This window comes from Diceros bicornis, chromosome 10, assembly GCF_020826845.1.
Source record: "Diceros bicornis minor isolate mBicDic1 chromosome 10, mDicBic1.mat.cur, whole genome shotgun sequence".
NCBI classification, from domain to species: Eukaryota; Metazoa; Chordata; class Mammalia; order Perissodactyla; family Rhinocerotidae; genus Diceros; species Diceros bicornis.
This window is the reverse complement of record NC_080749.1, coordinates 62999130-63014963: the sequence shown is the minus strand read 5'-3', so window position 1 is coordinate 63014963 and position 15834 is coordinate 62999130. Positions and strand designations below refer to the sequence as shown.

Below are 15834 nucleotides of genomic sequence, written 5' to 3'. Positions count from 1 at the left end.
TATAAGGGAATAAATCTGAGTTGTCTTAAACCATTAAATTTGTGGTAATTTGTTCCAGTGGCAAAAGGAAACTAATACAGCACTTTATTTAGATAAATCAAGGTAAAGACTGCAAGGAATAGCTCAAAGATCTGGACTAGTCAGTTCTGGAGAAGTAAGGCTCAAGACTGCTGGCATTTCATTATAAGCATTTAAGTACTAGCATCACGCATCGATTAAAGACTGGGAAACAGGGGGCCAGCCCTGTGGTTTAGTGGTTAAGTTTGGCACACTCCACTTCGGCGGCCCGGGCTCAGTCCCCGGGGCTCGGACCTACACCACTGGTTGGCAGCCATGCTATGGCGGCGACCCACATACAAAATAGAGGAAGATTGCCACAGATGTTAGCTCAGGGTGAATCTTTCTCAGCAAGAAAAAAGGAGTAAGAAAAAGAAATGTTTCATTTAAAAAAGAAAAAAGAAGACCAGATACATTCTGAGAAACGCATCATTAGGCAATTTTGTCATTGTGTGAACATCAGAGCGTACTTACACAAACCTAGATGGTATAGCCTACCACACACCTAGACTATATGGTACTACTGTTATGGGATCACCATCCTATATGTGGTCCATTGTTGACTGAGTCTTTGCTATGCAGCACATGACTGTATTTGATTTTTTAAAACTATCTGCATTTACACTGCCTGAAATACAAAATATTACCCCCACCAAAACTAGAGACCATTCAATGGCACTATGGTTAGTCTGGCATGAGACTAAATAAATTTTGGTGACTAATTTTAAAAAGTCTCTGTGGTAGGCAGAAAATTCTCCCCCAAAGATGTCTATGTCTTAATACCCAGATATAAATTACATTACATGGTAAAGAGGCATTAAAGATGCAGATGGAATTAAGATCACTAATCATCTGATCTTAAATAAAAAGATTATACTGGATTATCTGAGGAGCTCCAACATAATCACAAGGGTCCTTAAATGGGGAGGGAAAAGAGAGTAATGTAAGACTCCACTGGCCATTGCAGGCTTTGAAGATGGTAGGGAGCCATGAACCAAGAAATATGGGCAACTTCTAGAAGCTGGAAAAGGAAAACAAAAAGAAAAAAAGATCAAAGAATGCAGCCTACCAATGCCTTGATTTTAGCCCATTGAGACCAATTTCGGACTTGGGACCTCCAGAATTTTAAGATAATAAATTTGAGTTGTTTTAAGGCACTAATCTGTAATGATTTGTTTCAGTAGCAATAAGAAACTAATGCAATCTAGAATAAGGTTAGTGTTTAATTATTATTAAAGAAAAACTACGCCATGCCAAGTTGGATGCAAATCTTCCAATCCTTGTTTGGTGTCGGGATGTCATTGCCTCAAAACACTACATACACATATTAGTTTCCTATGTGTACTGTAACAAATTACCACAAACTGGGTGGCTTAAAACGACAGAAATTTATTCTCTCACAATTCTGAGGTCCAAGATGAAGTTTTCAGCAGGGCCAAATGCCTGCTGAAGGCGGTAAGAGAGAATCCACTGCTTGCCTCATCTAGCTTCTGGTGACTGCTGGCATGTTTTGGTGTTCATTGCCTTGTGGCACAAAACTCCAATCTTCATCTCAGTCTTCACATCAACTTCTCCTCTGCATGTCTCTCCAGTCTGTGTCAAATTTCTCTCTGCCTCTCTCTTATAAGGACACTTATGACTGGGTTTAGGGACCATCCAGGTAATTACCAAGATTACCTCCCCACCTCTCCAACTCTCTCAACTCTCCCTGAGAGCCCCTCCTCTCAAGATCCTTTACTTAATTATTTATTTTAGCCACATAGTAATATTCACAGGTTCTAAGGATTAGGACGTAGACATATCATTTTGGACCACCATTCAACTCACTACAACTTACATCCACCAATCTATTCAGACAACAAACTTTTACTGAAGCTCCTTTATACCCAGCTCTGTGATGGGTAAATAATGAAGATACAGAAAGAATCTCTGTCCTGAAGAGAGTTCATAATCCAGTAATGACAAAAGAAAAGAGCTGAGCAGAAGGAGCTTGATAGAAGCACATACAGAGCAGCTAACCCACATCAGAAAAAGAAGTGTCAGGGAAAGGCCCCTCACAGATAAATTAGTCCTTCTTCCCCGCTTCTGGGAACACTATCAGAACTCTGAGCTCCTAGCACCAATAAAAGCAGCCAGAAAGTGCTATGGTCTATCACACTTAATCTGTTAACAATACGTTAACACAAATAAGGATTCTAATTCAGTAGACAGACGTGGGATACCATTTGAGAAGAGAGATGACAGATAAGTGAAAGAACTTCTCAAGAAAAAAAATAAGAAAAAATTGAAAATAGTGTGAAAAGCAGAAGTATATTTAAACAATAGCAGACAAAAATTGAGGGTTGATCATGGGGAAAGATAGGGCAAATATATTCAATATTCTTTACCAGGGCAATAAAATACCATGGTTGAAAAGTTTCTGAAATTCTTTAATCCAGATTTCCCACTTTGTCATATAACCAAGGTTTTCCAGGAGCAGAAACAAGATTCTAAAAGAGATTTTAAGGTCAGTTACAGAATTAAAAACAAAAAAACTCCTTATTGAACACAAACATAAAATACCACTTCTGCGGGCCGGCCCTGTAGCTTAGCGGTTAAGTGCGTGCGCTCCGCTGCTGGCGGCCCGGGTTCGGATCGCGGGCGCGCACCGACGCACCGCTTCTCCGGCCATGCTGAGGCCAAGTCCCACATACAGCAACTAGAAGGATGTGCAACTATGACATACAACTATCTACTGGGGCTTTGGGGGAAAAAATAAATAAATAAAATTAAATACCAGTTCTGCCATTAAATCCAATGACATCTCTTTACAAAAGCTGTCAATCTCAGAAAGTTAAAATTTACAAATTATACAAGAAATTTTCATTTATTTAACACTAAACATAGGAGCTAAAAAAATAGCTCTACGGCCAGCCTGGTGGCATAGTGGTTAAGTTCTCACGCTACACTTCGGCAGCCCGGAGTTCACTGGTTCAGATCCCGGGCACACACTGACGCACCGCTTGTCAAGCCATGCTGTGGTGGCGTCCCATATAAAGTAGAGGAAGATGGGCATGAATGTTAGCCCAGTGCCAGTCTTTCTCAGCAAAGAGAGGAGGATTGGCATCGGATGTTAGCTCAGGGCTAATCTTCCTCATCAAAAAAAAAAAAAAAATAGCTCTAAGTGAAAAGTCTACATCTTCCCCTAAATTTTCTCAACATCTTTTTTCCATTTATTGCTTATTATTGGCCATGCATGATAGCTCCTCATGCCCGTCACATCTTTTCAAAAACATTCTTTTTCATTTATGCCCCATTAAGACTTTATATACATAAAATCCTTAAACTCAAAGCAGAAGCAGCAGTGGCTCCCAGTGGCCAATTTATGAAAAGTACATTTTCCTATCACAGTTCTTGTATTTTCATATATGATTTCTAAAATTACAAGAACCTCATAGAAATTACAGTATTAGAAAAAAGCAAGTTAACAAAAGAATATTTAATTAACTTTAATCCTGTGCTCTTCCCCTTGACAACAATAAGAATATTATCATGCATGCTTTTCAGATAACTAAGACATCCTTTAAAGCACAAAATACATTACTTAACATTATGTTTTCACATTTTCAATGTCCCTGGGATCACTTACTGACTCAATTAAAAAACTGAATAGTCACTGTGTAACAGTCACATAACAGAGCACTGTTATCTACCTATTTGTTTGATCAGATTAAGATTGTTAAAACCTAAACTAATTCCCCTAGAACATTCCACCTCAAATATGTAACTGAGGCTGAAGTGACATCCTAGATTTTTCACCATGATATATGTGGTAGACAGAAATCTAAAAATATTCCCCCAAAGTTTCTGTCCCCTGGTTTGATTGATTGGTTGGTAATTCAATGAAACACTAATGTAGGTTTAGCTGTGAAGAAACTTTCAGATAGAATTAAGGCTACTAATCAGCTCATCCTAAAATAAGGAATTACCCTGGATTTCCAGTGGGCCCAATGTAATCAAATAAGCCCTTAACAGCAGCAGATGGCAAAAAAGTCAAGTCAGAGATACACCAGAAAAAAGGAAGTCAGAGATTCCAAGGATAAAAAAGGACTTGATCTGCCATCACTGTCTTTGAAGATGGAAGGGGAGCCACAAGTGAAGGAATGAGGGCAACCTCTAGAAGCTGAGAACCTCCAGATGACAGCCATCAAAGAAAAACGGACCTCAGTCCTACAACCACACGGAACTGAATTCAGCCAACAACCTCAAGAGCTTGGAAGCAGATTCATCCCAAAGCCTCAAGAAAGGAACACAGCTCTGCTGACATCTGCGCTCTAAAGCAAAAAACCAAGCTGTGCCCAGACATCTGATCTAGAGAAACTGAAAGAGAATAAATCTGTGTTGTTTTTAGCCACTAAATTTGTGGTTATTTGCTATGACAGCAACTTAAAACTAATACAGATTTTGGTACCACAAGTGGGGTGCTGCTGTAACAAAAACCTAAAAATGTGAAAATGGCTTTGGAATCAAGCAGTGAATAAATACTGTAAGAAATTTGAGGGGCATTATAGAAAAAGCCTAAATAGCCTTGAACAAACTGGTAATAGAAATTGAGACTTTAAGGATACTGCCAGCGAGGATTCACAGACTGCCTGAAGAAATCTGGATTTGGAGGATAAAAAGATCTAACTTGTCATTGGATATTGCTTTTGTTATCCATTCTGACACTCTCTGCCTTTTAACAGGAGAGTTTAGTACATTTTGTTTTATATAGTTGTTGATTTAGTTCATTTTAAATCAACTGTCTTGCTATTGTTTCTTTGGTTCCATCTTTTTGTTGTTCTTCTTTTCCTCCTTTCCCGCCTTCCTTTATGTCTAAGCCACCACCTCCTCTCATCTAGATTAAGGCAGTAGCCTCCTGTCTGGTCTCCTTGTGTCCACCCTTGCCCCTTACAACAAAGTCTGTTCTCACCACAACAGCAGTCTCATCCTATTTGTTTTCCACCCTTTCTGGGTAAAGACCAGTTGTTACAATGACCCTGTAATATCAGTCCCCATTACCTTTCTGACCTCATTTCCTACTCTCCCCCCCCGCCCTTCACTCCATTTCACACTAGCCTCCTTACTCTTGTTTGAACACCCCAGACACACTCCCACCTTTGCACTTGCTATTTCCTCTATCTACAACACTTTCTCTACCTCCCTTACTTAGTTCAGGTTTTTGAGCAAACGTTACTTTTCCCCTAACTATCTGTAGTAGGCAGAATAATGGCCTCCCCAAAGACATCCACACCCTTATCCCTGGAACCTGGGAATGTTACATTACATGGCAAAGGAGAATTAAAGTTGCAGATGGAATTAAGGCCACTAATCAGCTGACCTTAAAACAGGGAGATTACTCTCGATTATCCAGAAGGGCCCAATGTATTCACAAGGGTACTTAAAAGCGAGAGAGGGAGATGTGACTACAGAAGAATGGTCACAGAGATGCAAAGTTGCTGGCTTTGACAATGGAGAAAGGGGACCACAACAGAAATGCACAACCTCTTGAAGATGGAAAAGGCAAGAAAATAGATTGTCCCCTAGAGCCTCCATAAACTAACACAGCCCTACCAACGCCTTGATTTTGACCCTTTGAGACCCACCTCACACTTCTAACCTCCAGAACTGTGAAACGTATCTGTATTGTTTAAGCCACTTTTAAGTTTGTGTAATTTTGTAATGGCAGCAACAGAAAACTAATACACTACCCTATCTAAAACTATAAGCCCTCACCTCCTACTCCCCTTTGCTGCTTAATTTTCCTCCATAAAATGTATTACCTTCTAACAAACTTTACAATTTACTTATTTTATTTATAAATATAAATTCTGTAAATAAATAAAAGCTCCATAAGGCAAGGGTTATCTATTTTGTTCAGTTTCCCAGGGCCTGGTACATGGTTATGTGCTCAAATATTTGCTGAATGAACATTTGATAGATTATAAATATGTGAGTATGTTAGAAGAGTGGTGCTAATGATAATGCTGATGGTGATAAAAATACCATTAATCTTAAAGAAAAACTAAATATAATCAGTGGCTGTTTGCAGTCAACAACATTTAGATTTATAGCTATGCGTTACCACCTCTCAAAACACCTTTATCATTCAGTCTCTGTACTCCTTTTCTTCCCAATTGTAACAGCTTTTTTTAATTACAGTTTTTGATAATTCAGGAGATCCTATTAAGTATGTATATTTTTAATTCTTAATATTTTGAGTAGAATATCACATCTTATCTATAAACTCAGAAAAGAATCAATATACCAAGTATTTCCGTCCTGAAGGAAGTTATTGACATTTGAGAAAGTCTCCAAATTTGAAATAGAAAAGAAAAAATTTTGGCAATTATCAACAAACATCGTATATTATCTTCATTCAAAGAGCAGAGAACAGTCTGTTAAAATTCGTTGCTTACCTGTTCCAGGAGTAGTTGTCATCACTCCAACAAGAGGACTCTGCATTACAGAAATGTTTGGCTACACAAAATCAGAAGAAAGTGTTAAGGTAAGAACGCAAAGTTCTAACCATACCATACACACAGTAAGTGTTGAAATGCTTCCTTCAATAGACAACTGAATGTCTATCAGGTACTGAAGATGTCTCTAATTAGCTCACAATCTAAGAGTACTATAACTTTTTTTTTTAAGTTGAGTAGTATTAATCTAAAATATGCTAGATCTTTTAGCATATTATTTGTTTAAAATAAAAAAGTTACATTAGGTAAAAAGACATTATCAGTAGTAGAAAGTAACACTGCTATTTGTTTTTAGTAGCTAAGGTACAATATTTGAAATAAGAGAGATAATGGTGATTCTTCAAATCACCAAGCTCACATAGAAAAATAGCAAGATTGCAGAATTCTATTTTTAAACAGAAATTTACAAACCATGAAACAGTACAGATTCAAATCAGTCTACATAATAAAAGACAGCATACTTATGCCTCTACTAGACGAAAGTTACAAAGCAGGAAAATTATCAATACTAGTTCCTTTAAATGTGAGAAAACTAAAGATTAAATTAAAGTAGTTAAAAGTCCTTCTATAAACAAAGACAACAATATCCAATCAAGAATGAGAACACTCTTTCTCCAGAAGTAAATATATAGGTATAGACTTTTTTTTTTTACCAGATTCTAATTAAACAAAGGAAATTTAAAATCTGGCTACTATCTAGCAACCAGAACCAAATGTTGAGAGGTGGTTAGGAGAGACACAAAATGTCTTGTTCAGTTCTTAATCCCACCTTCTTTCATGATTAGAGAGAGGTTGAACAAAGTCTCAGGGGGCAAAACTAATTTGGGCTTTAATCTAATGATAATATTCTCAGCAACTTTCACGTCAAACATATTCTCTACAAATTATGACCCACAAGACTTTTAAAAATTCTGAACATAGCAATGACTGTAAACTACCCTTCTTTTCATGTATCATCAGAGGAGTAATGAAAACTAGCAGATATTTATAAGCCAGTGGTTCTCATACCAAACTAAACATCAGATTTACTTATCAACCTTTAGAAAAATATCATGGACCACAATATTCTGGATTGAGTAAGTCCAGAACACCACTGTCCCAATATAACACAAGCCATATAAGTAATTTTAAATTTTATAGTAGACACATTAAAAAAGTAAAAATAGGTATAGTTATTTAACCTAATACATCCAAAATATTATTATTTCAATATGTAATCAATATAAAAAGGTAAATGATATAGTTTACATTATTTCTAAGTCTTCAAAGTTTACTGTGTATTTTACACTTAAGTATATCTGAATTAAGTATAGGACTAGCCACATTTCAAGTGTCAACAGCCACACCTGGCTAGTGGCTACTGTACTGGACAGGAGGGCAGGTTTAGAAGTGTTGCAAAGAGAAAGTGCAAAGAGAAAGTATTCTGTTCAACACAAAGAGTTAATTTTGCTTTGCTTGATAAGTAGGCCTAGTACGCTAGACATATCAAGCCAATAAACAGTCAAAATTTACTGAAAGATGCTTTCTACCATTCTTAAACTTTCCAACAACCATGCCATATTTTATTTAGGGAAAGGCATAAAACATTTCTCCAAACCAAACAGCAGAAACGTCTATTTTTTATTTTTTATTTTTTTTCCTAGAGCCCCAGTAGATAGTTGTATGTCGTAGGTGCACATCCTTCTAGTTGCTGTATGTGTGACGCGGCCTCAGCATGGCCAGAGAAGCGGTGCGTCGGTGCGCACCCGGGATCCGAACCCAGGCCGCCAGCAGCAGAGCCCGCGCACTTAACCACTAAGCCACTGGGCCGGCCCAAGAAACATCTTTATACCAAGAACTTATCAGCTTAACTGACACTTTGTTTATATGTCCTACTAAGCACGATAGTGATAGGAGGGAACACTTGTGACTATAAAAGCTACTAAACTTTCTACTTCAAAGAAAAACCCATAATACCTTTCAAGTGACAATCAAGAGTTATCACAGTAGTGTTAGCACAGCATGACTGTTACAAACATTGGCTCTAGATTCAAGACTGCCTGGATTTAAAGCCTGGCTCTGCTAGACTAGCTGCCTTGCCCTTGACAACGTACTTAAGCTTTCTGTGCCCTAGTTTCCTCAATGATAAAATGAAGCTCATAATAGCTACCTCACAGATTCACTGTGAGGATTAATTGACATAATACATGCGAAGTTGTAAGATCAGGGCCTGTGCATAGTAGGTACTTCATAAGTATAGACACTTCCTTGTAGCTATCAATCCCATCAAAACAGAGAATCTCTACCTTGCAATAATCTATGACTGAAAATAACACCATCAGAACACCTACACCTGCACCAACCAAAACCAAACATCACCATCAGGACACCTACACCCAGAACATACCAAACCATCAGTTCATAAATACACAGGAAGCAGCATTTTTAGTAAAATAAGTAAACAGTGAACACAGCTCTAAAAGGATACTGGTCTTATAATAATAAAATCGTTCTGAAAACAAAGATTTCAAATCATTACTAAGTGCTCTACATCTGGACAAAACCCTGAATCTTCATTTGTTCTTTCACAAAATTATGTATAAATATTGAACTTTTTAAACAATTGGAATGACTTAAACCATAATCATTTCTACTTATACATTAAGTAGGTTGGGGGCATGGACAGATGAATGAGGCATATCTATAAAAACCTCGGAGTTGCTTATATGAGAAAATAATCTGGAGTTACATCACATTTTAAAATATATTTCATGATAAATACAATTTAAGGGTCGGTCTCGTGGCTTGGCGGTTGAGTGCACGAGCTCCACTGCTGGCGGCCCAGGGTTCAGATCCCGGGCGCACACCGACGCACCCCTTCTCCGGCCATGCTGAGGCCGCGTCCCACATACAGCAACTAGAAGAATGTGCAGCTATGACATACAACTATCTACTGGGGCTTTGGGGGGAAAAAATAAATAAATAAAATCTTAAAAAAAAAAAAAAATACAATTTAAGGAGAGTCCATGATAAATGTCCTTAATGCTTATTCTGTGCAATAGTTACACTAAAATAGACCTCAGGGAACCATTTCAATTTCTGACCCTCACTGTATAGCCACATAAAAACATGAAATTATTAACTGTGGATTGTGAGTGAGGGTATGTATATCACCTGTTTTCTTGAAGTTAAAGGTGTTGATCCAAGTCCAGGGCTGGAAATGTCATCGTATATACTTCTAACTGGTGGAGCTCCACTTTTATCTTTATGAGCTGGTACAACTGGTTGCGGTGGCGACCCGCCTACAATGTACAAAAATTATAGTCAGGTGAGTAAACAAATCTTTCATCTCTCTGATAAAATTTTTTTAATTTATATTTTTAAAATATTGACAAACTTATCTCCTAGTGCTTCTCAAACTTTAATACATGTAAGACTCACCTGGAGATCCTGTTAAAATTCAGATTTTGATTCAGAATGTGTGGGGTAGAGCCTGAGATTATGAATTTCTAACAAGCTCCCAGTAATGCCAATGCTGGTGATCCACAGACTGCACTTAAGTTTCCAGAATAAGCAAATAGAAAGATGAGGTTTTAGTAAACACATCTAACTTTTGCTTTCTCTACAAAATGCTTAACATTTCAATATAAAACTTGATCTTATTTCTCACTTGAAAGTAGGTATTAAACAGCTCCAGTTTGTATACACTTGAATAAATATCACCCCCTAATGTGGAATTTGACTGTCACGATTAAACAGATCTCATTCATGTTTCTCACAATAGAAATATATTTAAGTACATAATAAAGATATAGGAAAAGAATCAACTTTTGGGGACATAAAGATGTCTTTATAAGTCAGAGTATCAGCAATGCCAAATAGCGAAGCAGCCTAGGCCCTCTGTAAGACTAACGTCTGAGCCTAGACAGTACAGCATAAGCTATTTAGAACACAGGCTATACAACAAGACTGACCTGGCTTTAACCTCCTGCTCTGTCACTTATTAACAAGTGAGCTTCAGCAAGTTCTTTATTGTATTTAGCTTTAGTTTTCTTTTTGAAAAATAGGGATACTACTACCTAGCCTTTAAGATTGATAAAAGAATGAAAGTAACATATAAAATGCTTAGCATACTGCCTTGCTCATAAGTATTCAATATATGGTAGCTACAATAATAAAATAATACATCTGAAATGTATAAAAAACAAAAATCTGGGGGCCGGCCCAGTGGCGCAAGTGGTTAAGTGCACGCGCTCCGCTGCAGCGGCCTGGGGTTCGCTGGTTCGGATCCTCGGCGCACCGACACACTGCTTGTTAAGCCATGCTGCGGCGGCATCCCATATAAAGTAGAGGAAGATGGGCACGGATGTTAGTCTTCCTCAGCAAAAAAGAGGAGGATTGGCATCGGATGTTAGCTCAGTGCTGCTCTTCCTCACCAAAAAGAAAAAAAAAAAAAATCTGTCCAGAATAATGTTCTCAACTACTTCAAATGTAATTTATGTAATTCTCCCTGATCAATCCTAAAAAAATTAATAACCCACTTTAAACCGAATAATACCTTAAGGACAATTAAAGTAAGAAGAGTTTCCATTTAAACACCTACTAAAAGGATATCAGCTCACATTTGGAATTCAACCATTTTTGTAGCTAATTCTCACTACTCATAGTCAAAACAACAAAGTTATCTTTCAAAAGATTTCTTTGCTAAAGGAGTCTTATAAAAGATACATGTTGCATTTAGATAACAATAGTTTGTGCTGACAATCGCAAATTCTGCGTAAAAAACTTCCCCACGGTTTATGGAGTAACTCCTTTCACAAAACACGCTACAAGTGAGAATCTTAATTCACTATGACTAGAAGCAGAACTTACACCTGCAAATTTCAAATTACACTTCTTTTGAATATTTGCCATTATTATATTTATGATGAATTATTTAAATTGAATTCAGTTGAAGTTAAACGACCATATTTCTTTCCTTCCCACACTTTTTTTTTTTTTTTTTAAAGATTTTATTTATTTTACTTTTTCCCCCCAAAGCCCCAGTGGATAGTTGTATGTCGTAGTTGCACATCCTTCTAGTTGCTGTATGTGGGACTCGGCCCCAGGATGAACGGAGAAGTGGTGCCTCGATGCGCACCCGGGATCCGAACCCGGGCCACCAGCATCGCAGCGCGCGCACTTAACCACCAAGCCACAGGGCCGGCCCTCCTTCCCACACTTTAACATCTCTGAAACAGGGATAATTTACAAAAACTGGCATCTTGGTATTGTATCATATTTAGTTTTTTTTCTCTCTCCGTGGTACTTAAAATAATGCTGAGACAGGCATAATTTACAAAAACTGGCATCTTGGTATTGTATCATATTTAGTTTTTTTCTTTCTCCGTGGTACTTAAAATAATGCTGAGTTTTACAATCAATAACATCTTAGATTGGATGAAATGTAGTATGCATATTTTTAATAAGTAGTTCTTAGAATTATAGTATTCTAGTGTTTATATTGCTTACACCTCTATTCTAAGAGTCTTAAAATAACAAACAGATGCATTACTTAATTTTTTAATAAACGTGTTGATGAGGGTGACTGTTGCACCATTATTCTTTTTAAAATTCTAGTACATGTACTGATAGCACTGTGAAACTATTTTAAGCAATTTACCTACCTGCAAGTAAAGGTGACCTCATTTCCATTACTCCTACTGAAGGGCCACTAATTGATCGAGGTTGTGGAGTCACTGGAGCTGGCAAATCCCCCATTAAAAATCCAGGTAAGAACTGGGCATTAACCCCCGGCTTTGGTGACGTGGGTGAACCCAGCATCATTGGTTCAGATCCTAAATGAATCAAAAAATAAAATAAAACAAAGTAAGGATTTCGATGTTACAATATCTAACAAAAAGATGCAAGAATCTAGCATAAATAATTTCGAGAATTTAATCAAAACTGTTAAATATTAGAACCACAGTTATTATTTTTAAAACCAATAAAAATTATTTCCAGAAAAATGTGAAAGTATTTTGTGTTACCAACACTAACCTTTGACAGCTGTTTTTGTTTACATTATTTCACAGGTTTAAGAATCAACACATTTTTAAATTTAAAAACTTCAGTTTAGGGGCCGGCCCCGTGGCTTAGCGGTTGAGTGCACGTGCTCCGCTGCTGGCGGCCCGGGTTCGGATCCCGGGATCGCACCGACGCACCACTTCTCCGGCCATGCGGAGGCCGCGTCCCACATACAGCAACCAGAAGGATGTGCAGCTATGACAGACAACTATCTACTGGGGCTTTGGGGGAAAAATAAATAAATAAAATCTTAAAAAATAAATAAATAAATAAAAAATAAAAACTTCAGTTTATTATCTAAAAAAAAAAATCCCTAATACATACAGAATGACCTCGTTCCATTTCTGGGTCAGCTTCTACTATATAACAAACAAAAACCAGGACATTGTGCACTAGCTACTTACACAAAGTTGCTTAGCAAATCAAACACAATGGGTTTAGCTTGCTATATGTCCCATTTTTTCTTCCCCATACACAAAAACTGTAAATAACTTTTGTAATAAAAGTGTAATCATGCACACATTAGAGCATATATGACGTAACAATGATGATTAGCATCCCAACTGAGAAACATATTGAAAAGACACGGAAAGTTTATTTTTTGGATCATGTTTAAAAATCATTCATTTTGAAGTCAGAAATAATCAATAAAAGTCTCCCTAATATAAAACCAATTTAAAAAGAGAACTGACACTTCACAATCAATTCAAAATTAATCTTCACACCAAGTACAGGGTAGGTATTATTATTCCCATTATGAAAATAAGGAAGTCATACTTACTCTAATTTCAAAGCAAAATAGCACAGTAAGGAAAACATGGGCTCTGGACTCAGAGACCTGGGTTCAAGTGTCTCAGCAAAATGGGCCTAATCGTAGCCCTGACTCACAGAGCTCTGATTAGAATTACAGCACGTAAAGTGCTTGACCCAGTGCCTAATATACAGTAAGTGTTCAACAAATATTAGTTATTATTATTCTAACAATATCTTATAATAATAGCAAAAACTGACTAAGTAACGTATAAATGTAAAATTTGCAGTTTCTGCTTACGAAAATTTAATTTTCAACTACGTGACAAGACTGAATGTGACTCATGGCACTCAGAAAAGTCAAACATTTGGTATGTTATTTATATGGGCTTTATTAACCATTCCTTCTAAATAGTATCAAAAATTTGTTTCTTGCTATCCAAATGCTGTCAATTATCTAATCTTCCTCTTATTTCTCATTAGAGTAGACCCAGATATTAACAATGCAAGCCTATACAAGAGGAAAAAGACAAAGTAATTCAGGAAAAGAGTAAAACAAATACTGAAATAGGTGTAAAGAACTATAACTACACTGTAATTATTTTGAAGTGCTAGTTATTATGTTACTACGGTACTATTACATATTTCCAAAGAACATTACACACCGAAAGACTACACAAAAGCATAAACAAAAGCATATTCCAAACATACATTTAGGAACCCACTGTAATAAACACAAAGTTTTAGGTCCCACCAACTATCTTCACTCTCCCATCCCCCAGAAGAAAAAATATATATGGCAAGTATAAGAAGAATTAAGTCAAGAAAAGTTCTGATATATCTGTATGTATATTGTGAGACAGTAGAAAGCACCAGAGTGAGGGGGACAGAAAGGACTCAGACTGTCATCAACCATCCCTCAGGCTAAATTTCCCTTAAAGAGAACTACACCAATGGATTGTGCAAGTCTTTCATTTCATTTCACAATCTGTACTCCTAAAATAAGTACTGTACCTTGCTCAGCTGGCATTGTTTGTTGAAGTAACCCTTAGTTTTAACATACCATTGGGTGCTGGGAAAATGTTTATTCTTCACCTGGAATATCTGCAGTATGTGGACTTGAACAATTAATATCAGCTAATGTCATATTTCTGACCAGGCAATAAACAGGAAAAGGTTTATTCACATTTGTAACCCTAAGAAATACACACTCCAAAATGTTTTTGTTGAGTAGAAAACTCTGGAACCGGAAATGAACAGTTTTCTGATCTCTAAAATAATACAAAACAAATACCTAGACCAACATCTGTACGTAAGTTTAAATGTAGCAGAGTATCTGCACTGACATTATGCGTTTAGTTTCTTATGACTAACACTAAAACAGTTCGTTACTCTATTCTCAAAAAAAAACTTATTTTGCACAAAATATGGCATTATATAGCCTTCAAAGCCAAAAAAAAACCTCATTCTACAGACATATATCGCACTTACTCTTTTCCAAACTCAGAAAGTTGTAACCCAATTTTCAAATACGTCTATGATAGCAGACGGTTTATTTTCCGTTCTAAAATTTTCGACGGTTCTCACAAGTCCCCAAACTCAGCAGACAAAAAGGAAATCGACATCCTGTTAACTTGGTCGATTCTTTCAACGACAACACATTTCAGCGAGGCTCCCCATTAAACAATGGAATGAATTTTCATTACGTGACTAATTAGAGCAAAAGATCTCCTACAATACTTGGTCGCTTTCCCAAGATAAAAGGCGGGGAAAATCTTTCCCAAGATAAAGGCGGGTGCGAGCTCCAGGCTTCCTATTAAGGCCACTATCTCGATGGCTGCCATCACCTGGTTAAATAAATGTCGCTCGACTCAAGCTTCCATTGCTAACAGATTCCTTTTTGCAAAGCCCAGAAAAGGGAAGCACTCAAACATGAACTAGAAGCCTAGGTGACCAAAGAGCGGTGGCTGTAACCCCCCTCCAGGGCACCGCCCACCCACGTGTACGCCGGTCAGTTTCTTCCCTCCGACGCTGCCCGCGACCCCGGAACCCAGCGGCGCGTTTGGGGCGCTGTGAGAGTCACAGGTATGGGCAGGTGGGGCACGGCCGGCGTGTGGGGGCACAAAACGGCTCAGTCACCACTCGACGGCCGTTTTCTCACCCTCCCCGGGGCCCGCAGCTTCCTGGAGCCGCCTTCGTAGCGGCAGTGTGGCGACGCCTCGGGCAGGGGGCCTCCCGGGAACTTGGGGGCGAGTCAGGGACTCCCCCTCCGCGACTGAAACTAGCAGACGAGAGCCTGGTGACTACTGCCTTTCAGTCTTGCCCGCTTCCAGGCCTACGGCGTGGATCGAAGTGCCAGCGAGGAAAAGCAGTTTTTCACTCACCCAGCGTGGGTGCCTGGGGTTCCACGGCAAAGGCTGCCATCGCGTCGGCAACTGCACTTAGCCCCAGACCTTCCCGATTTTCAAAAATGGCGGAAACTCTC

At 38.0% G+C, this 15834-nt stretch overlaps 1 protein-coding gene across 2 annotated transcripts in view; it reads right to left on the bottom strand.

Annotated features, from left to right (window-relative positions):
• Positions 1-15834, bottom strand: part of NUP35 (nucleoporin 35) — a 33383-nt gene extending 17549 nt beyond the window's left edge. Inside the window, exons 1-4 of one of the 2 annotated variants that reach the window (XM_058549379.1) lie at positions 15734-15834; positions 12200-12370; positions 9708-9835; positions 6495-6555 (exon numbers count right to left, since the gene is read on the bottom strand). In XM_058549379.1, the coding sequence (XP_058405362.1) occupies positions 6495-6555; positions 9708-9835; positions 12200-12370; positions 15734-15773 (400 nt within the window). In that variant the 5' untranslated portion in view covers positions 15774-15834. The remainder of the gene's footprint in view (positions 1-6494; positions 6556-9707; positions 9836-12199; positions 12371-15733) is intronic. The other variant, XM_058549380.1, reaches the window with a different exon arrangement.